The sequence below is a fragment of the Miniopterus natalensis genome, chromosome 11 (genome assembly GCF_054644295.1).
Source record: "Miniopterus natalensis isolate mMinNat1 chromosome 11, mMinNat1.hap1, whole genome shotgun sequence".
NCBI lineage: Eukaryota > Metazoa > Chordata > Mammalia > Chiroptera > Miniopteridae > Miniopterus > Miniopterus natalensis.
The window spans coordinates 35,438,247-35,458,605 of record NC_142091.1 but is presented as its reverse complement, the minus strand read 5'-3'; the positions used below and the strand labels follow the sequence as shown (position 1 = coordinate 35,458,605).

The 20,359-nt window shown below is 45.4% G+C and overlaps 1 protein-coding gene across 1 annotated transcript in view; it reads right to left on the bottom strand.

Moving 5' to 3' along the window:
- Positions 1-20,359, bottom strand: part of TENM4 (teneurin transmembrane protein 4) — a 660,554-nt gene that overhangs the window by 169,789 nt on the left and 470,406 nt on the right. Inside the window, 2 exon segments of the mRNA XM_087821630.1 lie at positions 768-982; positions 7,873-8,043. Of these exon segments, the coding sequence (XP_087677756.1) occupies positions 768-982; positions 7,873-8,043 (386 nt within the window).

Below are 20,359 nucleotides of genomic sequence, written 5' to 3'. Positions count from 1 at the left end.
GAGGTCTAGGGCTAGTATTGCAGTTCTACAAAGAAATCAGGGGGCCAGGCTCTCTCTATTTTTCTGTGACTTCATCCTTAGCAAATGTATCTATCTAGCTTTTACCTAAAAATCTTAACGACTGGCAAAAATCTTAATGTTACTCCGATCCCTCAGCTGGGAGGACCTTACAAAGTCTGCTCCTTACCCACCGTGACTGGCAATGCATCAGTCGTCGGGGTGGGCTTATTAAGTGCTTCTGCGGGCACGTGTCTGAGTGAATGGGAGACTCCGAGGGAGAAAACCAAGGCACGAGACTAGGGAAAGGACGTTCACTCTGATCCAGGTCCGGCACTAGCTGCCTTATGAATGTTATTCTTTATTCTTCACAACAGCCCTGCGGTGTAGGTGTTGTTCTCACCATTTGGCAGATTAGGAAACTCACTCTGACAGGATTCAAACTCAGGTCTGTGGGATTTAAACTCGGGTCTGTCTGACTCCAAAGTACATGCTTTTCCTTCTAGATTCTATTTGCCAGATAATTTAACTTGGGAGTCTGGGTGACAGGAGAAAGGCAATGAGAGATTTCCTAGAATGTCCTCCTCTTAAAAAGCCCCCTACTCATCTGAAGGCAGGGTCTGAGAGGGCAAATGGATGGAGTGCCATCAAATATATTATGTTCCCTTCAAGCTGGAGGACGCAAGTTTAAGCTTCAGGCTTCTTGTCGTTGGATTAAGAGTTAAGGTAGGTGCCCGGGAGGTCAGCAGGACACGTGGGATTCCGGTTACCTGTGTGTGTGAAGGAGGAAAGCCTTTTCTGCCATAAATGCCAACCAGAGCCGCTTTTCCCAGAGACACGTTGAATTTCAGGTGCACGGGATGGTCTATGAACACCTGAGAGCGCCAGAAAGTGCCGGGAGGAATCTTCTGGGAAGCCCGTCTCCCCACATCGATTTCTCCCGAGTCTATGAAACTGTCCTCTGGAAAGAAACTACCGGGCTTTCCTACCGAGACACAGGGAAGGGAAGACAAAAACATCACGATGAGACGTGGGTGCCTCAAGCGACGAGCGCAGCCGAGTGAGCAGGACTCCCCTGGGCCTGGCGCCCCCTCTAGATGGCCCCCCAGCCTCTCCCGGCGCCCTCGCTCCCCTGAAAAGTAAGCCGGTCCAGAGCTCTTTCCCACTCACACTCAGATTGTTTTGCTAAAAATACTCATTCCTCCAAAGCAGTGTGGGTCCTCCCCAAGGGCCATCTGTTTACTGCATAATTCCACAGCTTGTTAAGATATATTTTGATCCTAAAAATAATCATTTGCAGTCACATGAGATTAAAGCTGTGTGTATGTGTGTGTGAGGAAGCGTGTGCATGCTAAAATAGAAAACCTAGGTGTTGTTATTAAATTTCCAACTAAGAATGGTCCTCCGGGCAGTAGGAAGCAGGGCCTGGGTGGAGTAAGGCATTTTGCAAGTTCACTAGTTTATACATGATTGGATGTCACACTCTGAGGCTGAGATATGTGGAAGGGTGTGTGTGTTGGGAGCAGGGGTAGAGCTGGGGAAGGGGAGGAAGAGGGTACTTGTGAAGGGGGGAAAATGCTTCTCTGTCTAGGATGGAGATCCTCAAATATCATTTTTGTCCTAAAGAGGGTAAAGTTGAGGGAATTTCTCAAGTTCAGGCACAAAGCCTATGACACACTTGGAAATTTGATCCAGACCCCCAACCCTGTAGGCTGTAGGGGGGGTGGGGGAGTTGCGGCAGTTAGGAGTAAGTTCTCTTGACCATCTCTGTCACCAATCAAAAGAGTGACAGCTTTCTGAAGGCACCCCAAGTGCCAGGAAGGAAGGCTACTTATCAAACTTCCTCTATTTGGTAATTAAACACATTCACATGTGAAAAATATAAACCCTAACTTCCTGCCTTCTGAGGAGCTGGGAGGGAGCAGGAGACTCTAGGGATGTTAGAAGACCACCCTTAGGACGATGACAAGCCAAAACCAAGTCAACATCTTCTTTGTCATTAGAAAGCACCCCCTGGGCATCCCAGTTCCAAGCCTGTGGTGTTGTTAGGGCTGTTAGAAGAGACACTTTTGAGAACAAGAATCCATTTGTAAAGAAAACACGTTTATGGGAACTTTTTATAAAAAGCATTTGGGGAATAAGAAATGAAAATGTCTTTCATTCCCTGGCTTTGTAAGATCCCTTACAAAGCACATTTGATGCTGAAATGGAGCTTGGCAGGGCACTGTTGTAGTCATAAAATATTGTACTGTTTTAAATAATACAATTCAATTTAAATGTTAAACTTCTCCATATGTTATCATTCCCTTATAAACTCCCAAGCAGAAACATCAGGTTTTTAGCTTCAAACCGTTAAATGCTATTTTAATTAAAATATGCCAACCAAAAAAAAAGTTAAAAATGCATGCTCTCAATAAAAGCACCACTAGTATTCTGTCATTAGCATGGGAAAGAGCTTGCATTTAACTCCTTTATGGAAGCTACGTGCCCTAGACTTTTACCTTGAAAATGGAGACACACACAAACCACCAGGCAGTGGTTCAAAGTTCAAAGGCAAAAGCCAAATTCACAGAGCAGAGCATCAAGGTAGAAGAGAATTACTTTCTCCTCCCTTATCTGATTTCTGGTTTCCCAATACCACAGTCCTTTTAGAGTCCAGGTGAAAATAGCACACTCTTCAGCTTCTAATTCTGCTGGGAAGCAGAAGTCTGAGGGAGTGCGAAACAAAAGCAGGATGAGTTCTGGGCTTTTTACTCCTAGAAACTGCATAGAAATAAGCCCATGACTGCTAATTCCGAGGACTCGTTTCCTTTGTGAGTAGGTGGGAGGCAGAGCTGGTGAGACTGGAGAGTGGCCTGCCTTCCAACAATCACGTCTGAGAATAAATAACAAGAACTTCTCCTGCAGTTTGGCACGCTGTTGGAAAACCGGGCACAGTTCATTTTCCCCTTCGGTGAGCATGTTTGCAGGAGCTGGCTATTGTATCAGCTCATTTTAGGAGACTTATTGCATCAGCTCATTCTTTAGTTTCCCAGGTCAGGGGCCAAGCACGGAGACTCTTGCGAGGTCTTTGGCCCCAGGGGCATGAATACCTTGGCTCTTACCCCAGAGGAGGGAGGGGCAGGAGGGGAATATTCTTTTCTAGCACTCTAGTGTTTCACCTAAGGAGTCCAAAATGGGAGAAAAAATTGTCTTTGGTGTGTATACAATGAAATCAAAATAGTAAATTCTGGTCTAGGGTCCCCCCCTTCCCCAGGACTTTGACTTTTTTGGCTGAGACTGTGAGGGCCACTCGAGCTTTGGTTCAAAAGTGACCTTGGACCAGAAGTCACCCTGTCCAGATCCTTAGGGAAGGGGCCACGACCCAGCCTAAAGGCAATGTTTGAGAGGTGAAAGAGGATCCCCACCTGGGAATTTAACCTCTACTATTCTTCCCTCCAGTCCCCACTGGTCCCCTGGACTAACCACAGGGATGAGAGGGTGCTTTTCAGGGGAAGGAGCTACAGCCTGCCCAGGACCTCGGCCCGATGGGCAAGCGTGAGACTGGCTGGGCTGAGGGCTGTTCAGAGTGAAAGCACCCCCATCCTTTCCTGCCTTTAAAACAACCCTCCTGCAGTCCTTCCTCCAGATCCTATAACCCAAGATTCTTTGTTCTTTGTTCTGAGAACCAAGCTGTGAGCAGTAGGACAGAAAATATCCTACTACATAGCAAAACCCATTGATGGTGAAGTAGTGAGGGAGGGTAGAGGCAATTGGAGGGGAAAAGACCAGTGTGTATATCCCTATGTATATTCTGGGGAAAAAATAATGTAGTAGTAACAGCAGTGAAGGTCGAGGTAGTAGTTTTAGTTACCATTTATTAGCTCCAACTATATGGTGGGCACCTTCACATATATTGGGTCAGTTAATTCTCACACTATTAAAACATATATAGTGAGGCTCAGCATGCTTAAGGAACACTGAGAGATGAACCCATCTGGCATTCCCTTTTATTTATTAGAATATGGCTCCTTAGAGCATTACATTGGTGAATGATTAATCACAACTCTTCAAAGGGGTCTCAATGGTGGCAGAGTGCGAGGACCCTCTTTAAGATCAAGAGTCCCATTTAATGCACAGTCCCAGCAGGCTACGTAGCAAGGCCAGAGCAGGCAGATCCAAGGCCCACTGACGAACTTCCTGCCATCCTGGGGTACAAGAAGTTGACAAGTTTTATGTAGTCAGAACCTGCAAACAGGCCTCAAAGTTAAAGGTGACAGTCAGTATCTCAAATTTTCCTAAGAGAGACACTATCCAATCAGTGGGTGTCCCCAGAGGCTTAACAAACAGCTCAAAGTATTTAAATCAGAATTAGGGACCACCAACGGTGGGATTAGGTTTCACAAGGCAGATTCTACTGATAATGGCCCTTTTCTTTGTAAATATATACAAATTCAGGCTCCCTATAGCAATGCTGTGCAAATATACAATCATGTCTATAAAAGAAATTTCTCAACAAATTTTTGAAATGATTGGATAGCTCAGTAAAATGAGATTTAAGAACTGCAATTCCACGCACTGCCCAATCACAGTCTTTACCTTCCTGAACACAGCTCTATCTACATAGGTTCTAAATTCCCATTCAACTAATATTCTCCCCACTCCTTCCACATTTTTGGTTCTTTTCTATGCAATAACTTGCACAAAGTATCCTTTAGTTTCCTTAGCAACTGTTTGAAATTTATTTGGTTATCAAAATAAGCTGTTTCATTTTGGAGAGCCCAGCTGAGCCTGCGTGCAGCAATTTGCATGGTTCAAACTGATGGGCAATTTTGATTTCATTGCAGAAAGAAGAAAATGCTATCCCTAGCCCACCAATTCAACCATCAGAAATGCTTGTTTATTCATGGCTTTTTCCCCCCTTTTCCATTAATGCATAACATAAGTCCTTGTGGCTTTACTTGCAAAAGCTGCTGTATTTGGTTTCTGTCCTATGACAACCCTGAAATGGTTATAGCCACTTTGAAGATATAGTATATACTGCAGTTTGATGCTATTCTCAAATACATGGTGAAATTTAAAATACTGGTTCATCATATGTTTCATTTGCATTATTAAACAATATTCAAAAATGCCTGAACCTTTGCAGGATCTCTGAGGATAAAATGTTAATTAGTCTGGATTTCTGAGGTTCTAATAGCTGATATGGAATGATTTTGGATTTGAATAGATAAGAAGAACGGAACTGGTGTTTGTTGAGTGCCTCTTCACCACTGGTATTTGAAAAATAGGTATAACCCTTGTTCTACAGATGGGGAAACTAAGGCCAAAGGAGAAGGACTAACTGGCATGAGCTAATAGAGCTAATAAATGGCAGGGCCAGGAGTCAGACCCTGGAATGTCCGTCCCGAAGGTCCATTTACCCTTTTCCTGTCATACTCCATTGCTTCCCCCATCATTGTGGGACAGGGTCTCTAATCCTAATTCTGGAATCAGCTCTCCTCTTTGATACCTCAGAAGGGACAGGCAATGTGCACTCACATCAGGGTTAGAGACTTTCCCCCTCGAGATGTGCCTCAGGAACTAGATTTCTAACATCACGATTAAAAACATAAACTGAGTAGACATTGGCACGACCAGGGCAAAGGAAGTTAGGAAGCACGTGGTCTCACGTAAACTATGGAAAGCTTTGTCCTCTGTTTTTCCAGACTGGTGTACTTTTTTGTTACAGTAATTGCTTTTGATGCTGACCACTCTCCAGGGCTGCATTGCATTTTAGGGGTTGGTAAACAGGATTTCCATTTGCATTAGTAATGACAGATAATCCCTTTAAGCAAAAATACTCCAATTAAAGTAAACCAATAAGCTGGTGCAATTGTATTTTGTCTCTTATCTGCACCTCCTGCTCCTTGCCTAAACAACCCACAAACTAATTTCATTAGCCTGAGAGATTTCAGATATATCCAACTCCCATTTAAAAAATGTTTGATAGAGATCATGGAGGGAAGAAAATACATTTTGCTAAATGAGACCCTTTACCAATAGCTTTAGGGTTAAACATATCTTAAATTTGCATTTGTGTATGCTGATCTAAAGACAGTCTTCAGTTTATGGTATTCACCTGCGGCATCTGACTCTATAACTGGCTTGGGCATCACAAGCCAACAAACAGGACCATGGACAGGGCCAACTTGGGAAAAAACCTCTGACAAGCCATCTGGTTAGTCATATGACGATTCTATGACTAATTTCATATGTAGAACTTGCAAATTAGAATGGATCTTAGGGATAATCTAGCTCAATAACTTCCCTGTAAAGAGAAGGAAAATGAAGCCCAGAAGGTCTATTCCAGGGATTTCTTAAGGTGACATCACAGGCCAGTGGGCAGCAGCTGGACTTGAATTCAGGGCTCCTGACTCCTAAGCCAGAGCTCTTCCTGTGGCCCTAGGCATGTGCCCTCATATCCTAATAAGGGGCAGGGAAAGTGTAAATCATTCAAGGTTCTAAGTCTTAACATCTTTGTAAAGGAGAAGATGAGCTTTGGCTCTGTGGAAAGACCCCCAGTTCACTTCCCTTAAAGCTGGTTACGGGTAAAACGTTGACTTTGGCCTTCAAGATCATCATTTCAGAGGTCATAAGTAGATACCCCAACAAGCATATGCCACTCTGGAAGGCAAATCCTTGCAAGGCCAGGGAAGCTCAGAAGCCATGACCTCCAAGTTACTGAGAGGAAAGGAAAGATACAAACAGTGAGGGTTGGAGGCAGCTGTGGCCACTTTGCTGACTGAGGTAACACCAGAGAGAGACATCAGGTCACAGCAGGTGCGGGAGAACGATAGCCATGCTGCCCAGAATGACCACCCGACTGGCCCATAAGCTCAGACATCTTTCCTGGTACCAGTTTCTGTGAGTTTGTGTCACTGTTGGCTAACAATAAAAAAAAAATCTGTGTCGATGGAATGTAAGAAAGACCCATAAGAAATTCAGAACATGGGTCTAATGATGTTCCACTTAAGAATGCCAAACTCTAAATGTCACCACCATTTGCATCAATGATAGAAAAATAAATTTGTGTCTCATTGTCCAATGGGATTTCTCATCCACATCTCCTTCAGGGACTTGTAACCACGGGGTTAGTCAGGAAGGACAACTGTGGAGAGAGCAAGAGCCCTGGAGCCATGCAGACCTGGGCTCAAATTCCAAACTCCATTATTTACTTGTGGGTGGCTCTGGTCAAATCACTTCATTATACCCATTTTTGCATCTAAAATGGGTATAAATAATTCTACTTACCTCACAGAAGCTCTGTGAGGATTCAACATGAAATGCTCTTGGCAAAACTCTTTGAAACAAACACACTGTACAAACACTAATGATTCCTGGTGCTGCACATGAGGAAACTGGGGCTCAGGAAAATGAAGTGACTTGCTCAAGGTCACACGGCTGGTAAAGGCTAAAACACCTGAACTGGGGTCTCCATTAAACCACATGGGTCGAAGGACATTTCAATTATAACACACCATCTTCCCATCAACAGGCCCCCACTCCCGGAGATGCCCGTTCATGCCATGAGGTCACCCCAGAAAAGCTCGTCTGGATCCCACACAACCAAATGCGGCCACCCCAGCCAGTGTGCAAGCCCCTCTGCGTCCCTCCAGGCATGAGACAGGATATGCTGAGCACCATGAGCCCTAGCCGAGCCCTGCCACGGGCTCACAGTGACAGGAACTGCGATGGAGACACGGGTGGACTGGCAGCCGGCGTGGAGTGTGGGGGGATGGAGGAAGCGCCAGGGCATGGAGCTGTGAGTCAGGCACAGGATGCGCATAATGGAGGTCTCCTCGGTTCACAGGCGGACACAGAGGACTCACGACACGGACAACACAGCAACCCTACCTTCTGCGGCTCCTTTGCCTTTCCTGTCAGGGATCTCTAACCCAGTGCCCCCTGAGGGATACAGGGAGACGTCCGTTGGCACAGGCCAACTGCTGGCTGTGTCCTCCGTGATCTCATACATCTGCCCCTCCATCGGCTGCAGGTGCCAGTTTAGGCCAAACAGGTGCATGGCTGTGGTGAGCAATGAGAAAAGTCATCTTTTTCTGCTGGAGGCAGAAATGAAACTTCCAAGCCACAGGGGAGGGCAGGTGGGGTGGGGAACACAGGCATTCAGGTCAGTTCAGTTTAATGCATAGCCCCCGAGGAGAGCTCTTGCAGTGCTGAGCCCTTCATAGGGAATGTGGGGCACAGAGAAGACCAAGGCATAGACCCTGCCCTCAAGGACTCGGTCTAGCTGACCTGGGAGGGGGGAGTTTCAGGTCTAGGTCCTGTGCTTTACTTTAAGGGGAAAACTGCAATTTGTATCACAGAGGGTTAATTTTCTTAATATAAAAATAACTCCAGCAAATAATAGGCAAAGTCCAACAACTCAGTAGGAAAATAGGTACAGGAACAGGCCATTTATAGAACAAGAAATACAATTGACTCTCAATTATATCAAAAAAGACTTGACATCATCACTCATAGTAGGAGAAATGCGAATTAAACTTTGAAATACTATTTTTCACATATGGTTTGGCAAAGATAAAAGAAGGTTGAAAACACACAGTACTGGCAGAGAGAAGGAAACAGGCACTCTCATACTTGGCTTGTGTGAGCAAAAGCTGGTATAATCCTGTGGAAGGCAATTCGAAAAAAGCTGTCAAGTTTAAAATACACATACCCTTTACCCTGGGACGAGTTTCCAGTTCTAGGAAGCTTCTCCACTAGATATACTCTCCAGATACACACATACTAAGTGATGTACGTACCCTTATTGTTAAGGTTATTTACTGTGGCATTGTCTGTAATTGCAAAATATTGGGAACCAGCCCACCAATAAGGGGCTAGATAGGTTACAGTCAGTCTACTGTGTAACCATAAAAAAGGGTGAGGGAGCTCTTTGTGTGAATTTTTCTGGAGGGAAAATTATAACATGCAGAACACTGTATTTGATACACTACCACCTTTGGGTAAAAAAAACAGTCCTATATATGCACAGAACATTTCTGGAAGAATATGAAAGACGCTGGTGACAGTGGGTATGTTCTGTGAAGGAGGGAGATGCTAAGGGAAAGGGACAGGAGAGGTTTACTTTTCACCGTGTACCTGTTGTACATTTTGAGTTTGTATCGTGTGCATGTATTTCTGTTTTTAAAATATTTTTCCAAGGTAGCAACTGCTAAATAGCCCTGTGCAACATTCTAGATGAGACCATAAGATGCCAAAGAATGGACATGTCCCTGGAGATACACAATGCTGGAGAAGGCTAGGAAGCCTGTTCCCCAAACCCAGTGCAAACGTCTGCTTAATTCCCATCGGATTTGAGACCTGGGCCTTGACCTACTCACCCTCTGGGATGGCTGCCCCAATTCCCCACACACAGAGTCAAGCGCTCCAGTGCCTGGACTCCCACAGCATCCTGTATGTAGCGTTGTGCCTTTGTTCAGTTGTTGGACATTTTCTAAAAGCCCACTCTACGCTGGGATCTGTGGCTGGTCTGGAGAGCCAGAACTGAGTCAGACAGCCCCTGCTTCAACAAGCTCACAGACAAGCAACAGGCTCTATTCAGAGGGGCTAGAAGGCCAGAGGCGCGGGTGACTGACCCACTAAGTGGGCCTTAGGAACACAGGGGAGGACCTACAGAGACATGAAGGCCCATAGTAATTATGTTTACTGAGGACCCACTATATGCCAGGCAGCACGCTGGGTAATTTGTATACATGCATGTAATTGTCATGGCCATCCTGCCAAACCCAATTTACAGATGTGTCCATTAAGGCTCAGAAGGTTAATTATAATTATAAAGCAATGATTTATTGAAGGCTTACCATGTGCCAGGTATTGTGCTATGAGCAGTAAATGTAGTATTTCCTTTAATTCTCATAACAATCCTAAAAGGTCGGTGTTAATAAGCCCATTTTACAGATGATGGACGAAACTAAGACACAATGACATCAATTAACACACTGAAGGTTAAATGGCTAGAATCCCAAACTGTTCAAATCCTGAAATCATACACCTCCACTCTCTCTGGCTCGAAGGCCCAGGCTCTCCCGGCTTTTCCAGGCTGCCTCTCACTGGCTCTATCTAGCAGGGCGTGAGCATTGCAGGACATCCCTAGAACACACCAAGCCGCCTCCGAGGCTTTTACGTGCCTTTTTAGGTAGCAACATAGAATTCTGTGGGGTAGACAGAAAGTTGTGTTACTTGGTCCCTGTTTGTGGACGGGTCCAATGATGGTGGTGTTGAGGGGCCGTGTGACTGCCTTCAAGACAAAAAACGGTAGAGGAGACTGAGACACAGCACATCCTCCCAACTTCTAGTCCAGACACGAGCCACCCAGGGAATACACACACGTTTGATTTAACCAGGAGGCATATCTGGTAACAGAAGCAGAATCTGGTGACTGTGGTGTAGGGGAAAGTGTGAGGGGCCAAAGGTAAGAAAACTGGCTTCGAACCCTAACCGCCACTTTCTGGCTACAGTATTCTCACCTGAGAAATGGGGATAGAAATATTTCAAAGGATTGTGGTATCATATGAGATGAAACACGGCAAAGTGCTTTGTAAATTGTACATATATGGGATTAACTATGCTTTATAACCATTATAACTGTACCACTGATGATTATGATAAAATAGTAGCTAACATTTGTTGAGCACTGTTTAAGTACCAGGCACTAAAATGCTTTACACTGCTTTCGACGATCTCTGTGTAGTTGTCAATAATAATAAAAGTTAGCTTGTCTGGGAGAAGTGAATACTTGGCTATTTTCAAGGCTGAATTAGCTTACATTTCTGCTCACCTTCTGACTGTTTCAATCTATATATTGGCAACTCCGAGGTGATGGAGAAATTGTCTGAACTATGGACAACTCAGATATATGCAGTTCAATGTGCAGTGCCTCTTTCCCCATCAGGATCAATGATCTCATCTCAGGGTGCAAAAGTGCTGCCTTGCTCAAAGGTCATGAGCATTAATCCCAGGACGAACAAAACTCTCAGAGTTCTGTGCTCTCAGAGAAGCATTTTTATTGTCAGAGCTTTCTCTTATTTTTAACAACATGCAAAAGCAAGTTCTTGCTTCAAACAGTACGCCGAGATGGAAGAAAAGCCAGTGGAAAAGTGTTATAGGTGAAAATGGCCACAAGATCTGGCGTCTCAGGGAAGGGAAGTGTGTGTGTGTGGGGGGGGGGGACGGCCCATCCCCAGCGGAGGGGGAGGTTGCTGACCTAACGGCAGGAGGTGCGTGTGGCGCTCCTTCCTCTTGGCTGCCCCGCAACCAGAGGCCCCACACAGCCGTGACCTGTGGAAGATGTGCTCCTGGAAACCACCTGGGAAGGCAAAGCTCTGGGTCCAACTCCAACTTGGACCCTCTCTGAAGATGGGTCATTCAGAAATAATGTAGGAGGCTGGTGGGTAGGGAAGTGAGCCCAGAGTCACCAAAACTGGGCTGAGCAGAGTGAGCTGGAAGGAAGGATTCTGAGGAGGGGGCGGTGGAGTGGGAGACGCGAAGCTCCAACAACGCTGCCTTAAAGACGAAATAGAAGGGACCCTTCATGTGACCCAGAGTCTTAAGTGTACGTCATGCTCCACTGTTTTACTGAATTGTCTGGTGGGTGGTTCATTTCATGGTGCTGGATTCAGGGGGAGGGGGAACAGAAGGAAGAGAAAGTTCGCCCTGCTCTCCCCTACCCAAAGGACACAACACAAGCTCGGCCAGGGACTGTCCGAGGACGACAGCCGTTCAAGCAACCACTCTTCTTTATCCTGGGTAACAATCAAAATAATAATCACAACACGTGTACACTAAATACCAAGTGCTTTATCTACAATGTTCCACTGAATCCTCACATAAAGCTAGGTTGCAAAACCGTTATTAGAGAATGTACACAATAAACTGGAATAGAAATGAGCTATCATGATATATACCGTGATTTACTCAGAGAGGCAGGGGAAGTGACCTGACACGGCACAGCTGGTGTGGGATTGAGGCAAGCTTCAGAGTCAGGACCCCGTGTTCCAAAGCACCTGAAAATTAAAAGCCATGGATCCAAAAAAGCTAAAGCATAGAAATGCTCCTCTCTAGCCTGCTCTGAGGATGGACCAGGCCACTGACACAGTGCAGATGTGGTCATCATAGTCCCCGTTTCCCGAGGAAGCAATGGTAGCCACCCACCACCAGGGTCCATCACAGCATTATCTAAATCACACCCTGCAGTTTGTATTTACAACTGTGCAAAACTCTCCTCAAGCACACTAAAAGTGACATAAATAAGAAACTTAATACTGGTTTTGCCTTTAAACTAGTTTGCAATTCAATGAAAAGGTGAAAAGATGTTAAAGAGTTCAGAGAAAGGTTGTGGCAAGGCAGCGGGTTCCTAAGATCACTCGCATTGAAATGTTAATGATTTCTGAGAGCCAAGAGCTGGGCTGGGGGAACTTTCCTATTCCCTCAGCTCTGGTCAATCTGATCGGAGGGCTGACATTTTCCAGTCACCTTTTCCTGCCCAGCAAGACAAGAGAGATGGCCAAGAAAGTGCAAGCTCCATCTTGACATTTTTAAGAAAAATGCTCAATAGATATTCAGACATTGAAGGCTCCTGCCAGCACCTGGCCAGCAGGAGGCAATTAACAAAGTCATTATGCAGGAGTCACCATTGAAGCATAGGAGATTTCTCCCCTCACAATGCATGCCTCCCTTCCCCAAACCAAATGCATGAGCCCACTGGCATCTAACTGTCAATTCCAATGGCATTTTTGGTTTCAAAGGCAGTGGGAACCAACTTAGCTACACAGGTATCCACTTTTCTTATATTAGTGCTCAGTTTTTTTAAATTGCATCATTTGTGCAAAATATAAGTCACTGAATTCTCTGACTTATGGTCCTCTGATGGGGAAAACAAAAACAACACAAGAGATTCATTCCCCAGGTTCTGTTCTTGCTTTTGCTACAAAGCCACAACATTCAAAAATTCCAAACCAAGAAGTTATATACAGAGATGTACACTGCAGTGTAATAGCAAAAAAACTGGAAGCAACCTAGATATCTAAAAATAGGAAATGACTTCCTATTTTATGATACAGGTGCTGGATGGAATACAAAGTAATCATTATAATAAATAACTATGACAACCAGCAATGAGGGCAAATGCTTATAATATAATGTTAAGAGGCAAAAAGCAGGACACAAAATTGCATGTTTCTGCTGACTGCATCGCTATAAAAACCAGATATGCATATGAAAAAAATAATCTGGAAAGACATACCTACAACTGACATCAGGCATTGAATTACAGTGGTAGGGCTAACGATAAATTTTCTTTGCTAGTTTCCAAACTCACTTCAATGCTCTTTTACATTAAAAAGGAGGTTCTACAACTTGGCCTCAGGAGCAATAGGTAGAGGATGGCAGAGCACAGGGAGGAGATCCTAACATGGAGCATAAGCCGGGTGTCAGGCAGTTAGGTCTGGGGATTACGTAAGTACGGTATTTCATTCAATTCTTATTTACGCTTTCAGAAAATTATAATTCTCATTTTACAGATGAAAAACCTGGAGTCTCCGAGAGGCTGCATGACTTGCTTAAAGACACTTTCCAGATGGGAAATGAGAAAGTCACACTGGAACACAGATATGACTGGTTCCAAAGTCCAGGATCTCCTCCTGGCTTATCACACTGCTGGTAGGTTACATGCCTACAATTAAGTTTAAAAAAAAATTTAAGGCAAAGCCTCTGTTGACAGCATAGCTAGGTCTGCTCTTTTGAGATGATTTATGAAGGGGCTTTCTCTTCAAGGACAAAGCATGGGGCCCCCATGCCTCCCCTTAGGCACGGCTGATCCCACAATCAAAACCTCATAAACAAAATAAGTGACTTGTCCATTGGGAGAGTCAGTGCTCAAGTTCTGCTCTCTCCAGAGCACTCAGTTAGGTCATTTATTAGTTTTACAACTTCGGGCAAATTACTTAGCCTCTCTGAGGCTCAGTTCCCTCATGTGCAAATGAAGATAGTAAGAGTAACCTCAAAGGGTGAAATGGAATAATGCATGTAATTTGCTTAGACTTTTGCCTGGCACATAGCAGCAGCTCAATAAATGGCAGCTGCCATCCTTGTCATTTTGCTACCCTGATTTTCCTAATTCCTCAAGCCACTGCAAGGTTTGTTACAGCCGGCTCTGTTCTGTCACCTTTTTCGTCTTTCTGTACAGTCCCCCTCATTCCCCTTCCCGCCAACTGTGAATTTCTGTAAACTGAGGTGCCTCTCCTGCCCTGCTCCCATTAGCTGACAGCCTTGGGAACTCGAGCTATTTGCCCAATGGATAAAAGAGTTTTTAAAAGCAGGATCACTATAAAGCATCCTGACAGGATCCCACTGGTGACTACGTGTGGCTAATTTTAAATCAAGTAAATATATTGCTTTCCTTCCTGTCTCCGGATAAGCCTGACTGCAACAATCAGGGTTACTGTCTCTCACCCCCAAATTAAGTGTTTTCTGGAGAATGGACTCTGGCACAGTTAATCATTTTTCTGTGCCGTGCAATGCTGGGGGGAAGGGGGGCCTTTTAGAGAGGATTCGCCTGGAGCTGCTCAATATTTCTGTAAATCGAGGTGGGGTTGGACTTGAGTGACAGGCTCAAGCGCAGTGAGCCCCGGAAGTGGGAAAGGGGCGCGCCCGCCGTCGACGGGAAGGAGAATATCAATTTCACGGCGGGCACTGAAAACTGGTGACGCGGCAAGTTGCAGGGGAACCACGGCCGGAATCTAATTTGTACAGAATAAACCCGCTATTATTGCGGTAACAGAATAAGAAAGCTGTCATTTCTGGCCACCTTTCACCCGGCAGGCTCTAGGAAGACCTCCTCTGCACATAACTGATTTAGAGGTTGCCCACTGCACCGGCCCCGGAGTGGCCTCCGCCCAGGCTTCAGGCCTCTCCCACCCCGGTCCCGGTACATGCTGGTCCCGGAGGCAAGGACACGAAAGGCACAGAAGGACAGTGGTTACGAGCAGCAGAGCCCTGCTGCCCAGAGTTCCTTTGCTGGTTCTCATGTTTATAGTTACGCAAGTTGGCTCATGTTATTGAATTCCTTTGAGCCTCAGTTTCCTCATCTATAAATTGGTGACAATAATACCTAAACCCAAGAGTTGTGAAGGTGATAGAAAAGAATGCATTTTATGAGCTAATCATGGTACCTGGCATTTCCTCAATAAAGTGGGGGGCCCTCTTTACTGATATCATATCATCATCATCATCATTTTTACTGTAATTAGGTTTTCCACTGAGAAAGTGAAGCGGGGAGATTTCTTGAGAACGTTGACACTCCTGTGCTTTGCTCTGGTGCTGGGGGGGATGTCGATTCACAGTCACAGGGCGGAGACTCAGATGTGACTGGTGCACTGTGGCAGAGCCCGGCACTGCTCTGAGAGGGTCTCTAACCTCCTAGTTCGGAGCTCTTTCTAGTAAATGACCCTGTCATTAAGTCACAGCAGGAAGTCCTGTAAGAGCAGTAAAGCCATCTCCTTCATCAGCACTGCATTCCCAGATTAAAGGAGTCATCTCTCCTTGGGCCTCATGTAAAGGGGATAAACCCACAGACCTGCTAGGTCAGACACCCTGAGGCCCTCCCTTCAGGGCAGGGATTATTCCTCTCATTTCCATCTCCAGCACCTGGTCCACAGGAGTGAAGAAGAAAGGGAGGAAGGAAAGGAGACACGACGTAATTAGGATCGTTATTGAAATAACAACGGCGGTCATTTATTCAAATTGTACCATGTGTGACGTAATGCTGGAGGATTCGCATTCATTTATGTCATTTCATCTCAGAGTACTTTAAGGAAGCTATTATTAGTAGCCCCATTTTATAAATTAGGCATTTCAAAACACAGCAACAAGGTACATATTATTAATCTGATTTTGTATCTCCAGGAAACCAAGGCTCCAGAATTGTCTACAACTGCACCATTCATCATGGCAGCACTGAGATCCAACACCAGGCCCGGTTACTTCAGATCCCAAGCTTTTCCCAGACTTGTGGGACAGGCTTCCATTTAGTCCTGATCAAAACAAACATGCAGCTTCTGATCCAATCGCTGCCAACGAAGCACACGTTCGAGGAAGGGACTCCACACAGAGGAAGTGCTCAAACCTAGTAAAAGGCCCACTGTCCGCCCTTCAGATTCAAGGCTTAAGTAGTGACCCAGGGATCAAAGACACCTGGGGATGGCCCGCCCGTTCACACTGCTCTGCCGGGGTAAGCGGCCAGCACTGCCCTGGCAGAACCGCCCCAGGCCTGGTAAAGTGCCTGTCACTTCCCGGAGAGGAGGGGAAATGCTGGCGTAAAGCCCTATACAGTTTCTGATTTTCTTTCTTTGTGGCACCTGCATCCACGTGTCAACACTATTCACAAGGCCATCTAAAGCATTTCTATAGAAAGGCGTCTGGACTTAGCAAAGGACCAGCCTCTCACTTGTGACACATGGTCCCCTCCTTCACCTGTACCAACCATCAAATAGGGCAGGAAAAAACTACGGGTTTGGTTAATGCTTGGGAGCTACAGGAGGAGAAATGCCTGTTGCTAGGTACCATTTCCATAGCTACTAGAAAACATACCATGACAGGGCTCTGGAGAGCAGCCCTCCCACTTCCTGATTTCCTTTGGCACACCAACCCTGTAACTAATATTTTTCAATGATCAAAGTCAATTAGGAGGTGGTCCCCACTGTACCTCTAAATGGAGTTTTAATTTGTGTATATATTATTAGGATAGGCCTTTTCCCTCTGGAACATTCACTTTGGTGAGAGGAATGAGGGCGGACAGCTTAACATGGAGCCTGCCACCCGGATTTGTAACTTGGGATAATATTTCTTCATAATGAGAAGCATTTTGAAAGAGTACTTTAAAATCTCCTAGAACAGTGTGTGATGTTGCAGCTTCCCAGTTTCCTGCTCTTCGGGATCACACCCCATTTTCTTTCCTTCTTGCCCTTGTCTGGGCACAGAGCAAGGCTCTCAGTAAATGTGAGTTCTCTTTCTCTGATATGCATGGAGCCCTGGTTTGGTTCAGTCCTTTGATTAGGAAGTTTAAGGCAGCACAGAGTCCAGGCGCCAAGATGATGCCGATGATCAGGTAGATAATAGCCAATGGCATTGATTGAAAGCTATATTGTTCCAAGCAAGCGCTGTGCTACATACTTTACAAACACCTATCATTTAATCCTCACAAAGTCCTACGAAGTAGGTACCATTATTAGCCACATTTGCAAGATAAGGGAAACCAAGGCTCAGAAGTTCAACAACTTGCCCAAGATCGCCCATGTAAATAAGAGGCAGAGAGTAACTTCAGGTCTGAGTCAAATCCAGATTGCCCTGAACCTGTCCCAAACCACTATACAAGCCAACTTTCTGCTTAGATGTAAAAGTGTAGAAATGACAAGGGGGGGGGGGGGCTGCAAATGTTGTTGTTATATGGACCTGCCTTACTGCTCAAATTTTGTTGGCAATATTTTCCAGAGGATAAAAACTTGAGTTAATATCTCTTCATAACAGAAACAATTTTCAAAGAGTATTCAAATGTTTGTTGAGCACAGTACCGGACATTCCTCATTACTCCCCCTGCTCAGGGGTCTCAGACTGAGTGTATTTCTCCTGCCCCTTGAACACACCTGTTTGTCCAGCCTCCAGACTTTTGCTAATCCAGTGCCTCTTTGTGGAATGACCACTGCCTTCCTGTTGAAAAATCAACACATTCTCCTATCTTGCAAGGCTCACTTCAAATGCAACTTCTTCTGGGAGGATTTCCACCATTACACTAGTCAGAAATGACCTCTGCTCTCTCCTCCTCGGCGCTGGGCCCTTACCATCATCTCAGCACCTCTCTCACGCACGTGGCCTCGACGTGTGCTCCCTGCTCCCTGCTGGCTCTGCTGTGCCTCTCTGTACCCAGTGGAACAGATCTGTAGAGAGCCAGGCGCTGGCCCTCACCAGCTGTACATCAGCAGGTAAGTTACTTAGCCACTCTGACCCTCAGTTTTTTCATCTGTAAAAATGGAAATATAATACAAAGCCATCTCCCAGATTCTTGTAAAGATTAAATTGAATGGAAGTTCTTTACATATTACTGTATTGAAAATATAAGCATTATTATTACATTGCTTAAAAGTTAATGAATAAAAGAACAACCAAAGTTTAATATATAGACCAATGCAAAGATTCATATATATTAAATTTCCAACACAACCCCTGAACTACACAATTAGGTATATGAACAGTACTATTTAACAAGCTTAATACACTATGAAAATGTTAGGATCAATAAGCAGTTGCAAAAGAAGAGTTTTCAGGTAAAGAAAAAAGAAAAATGCTCCTTCTCCTAAAATTCTCATTTAATCTTTGCTACGCTCCACTCCATCTCCTCTCACCCTTTTTGTATGCATAGCCGGGTAGAATCACGTGTGCTAGCACACACAGAGACACACACAGGAGCCCAAGGAGTATATCTTGCTATAGAATCCAACAGAGGCTCTGAGTGGTGAAATTTAGGACAATGTGATGAAATGGATGCCACAGTACAATTAATGATACTGGCATTTTTTCTCTTTCCCCACTGGAGGCTGTGAACAAAATCTAACTCCAGGCCCAAAGGCAGAATAAATCTAGCTGCCTGCCGCACACCAGCAGGGAGGGTTTTCTCCAGAATGAAATGTTAGGCCAGTGACAGTCTACTTGTGCCAGATGAAGCCAGGAGAATGGCAGAATCAGACAACACTCGGTGCTGGTGCCCAATGAGCCACGTGAATCAAGGTCCCAGATGTCACTGGCCTCCTTTCCTCTCTGATCCTGAAGCACTATGGGTGCAGACCACGGCCCCACTCAATGCCACAGCCACCCAGCAATCCGGGCACAGTGCATGGCAAGGGTAACTGGAAGTTAATTTTCCTTTCATAAAAAATACACTAGTTTCTTTCTTTAGTCGGGAGCTCCCTGCATCCTCTCGGCAGTTCAGATGAGGCGACCCCTCCCAGCCCCACCCAGTGCACAGTGGGAAGGAGGCCTGCTATGGGAGCACATCCTGGTCCTTTCACTCATTAGTGATGTGGCTTTGGACAAATGACTTAACCTCCTCAGGCCTCAGTTTCTCATCTATAAGGTGGAAATAAAAGTAGGCTGTTACCTAGCCCGTGGTTGGTGCCTGACAAATATTTGTTCGATAAATAAGATTGAGAAGATTAAATGAGAAAATACATGTGACACTCAGAACACGCCTGACACATGATAAACTCTCAATACATGTGAGCTGCCACCTCTGCCACATGAGGTGAGGTCGTGGGAGAAGAGCTGGGAGGAGGGGCAGAGTAAAGATGCAGACAGGATGGCAAAGCCCCCTTGTCTGCCCTGAGCCTCAGGTATGGAGCACAGCAGTAGGAGACACTGGAGGCCGGCTCTGAAAGGAAGCATGGTCTGCAACAGGAGCACAGGGCTTGGAACCAGAAGATCTGGTTTCTAGGCCCATCTCTGTTACTTACCAGTCACTCTGGCTGAACAAGCTACTTAACTGCAGTGGGCCTCAGCTTCCACATTTGGGACTTGAAGGACAAAGAAATGCAATAAATAATTCTATATAGTGCCGAGAGGACCAATGGGTTTGAGAGCCTCACACGAAGGCAAGGTATTTATTATGCATTGGCCTTGAGGAGCCTGTCTCCTAAGGGGAAGAGGGCAGTTTCCTCCCGCAGTCACTGTGGTTTCTGAAGTTCCGAAGTTCTATAGCTAAGAGCCTTCAGTAAGATAGAGACTGAGCTCTGCAGGGAGGTCAAATGCACAGTCTTCCAACACAGGTGCCAAAACAGCCAGCGTTTCTATCTACTGTCCTCTGCCTTTGTTAGGCTGTTCTGTCTTCCAGAGAGTCATTCCTAGCTTCTCTTTCAATATCGTACTTGATGTACAAGGCCCAATGCCTTGGGGAAATTTTATCTGATCTTCCTGGTTAGAATGAATTGCTCTCTCCTTCCGGCTCCCCTGCAAAAAAACCCCAAATAAACTAAAAAAACAGGGCCAAGGTTCAAAATCCAGTAACATGCCTTTATCAATTGCCATCAGCAACTCACGTGAAATCATGGACGACTCGAAGCAGTGATGCCAGCTTATCTGGATTTGTTGGGGATACAACCAGCACAGAGCTCAGGGAATGCTCCCCTCCATTTCAAACCTGAGCTTGCCGAAGCTCCCTCTCCTTAATCCCAGATTACCTGAAATCCCTGTGTCTGGGGATGGCCCTTGGCTGCTGAGTCTGAAAGGGCTTAAAATCTCTGGGTGATCCAGTCCCCCAAAGGGTGAGAATTACATT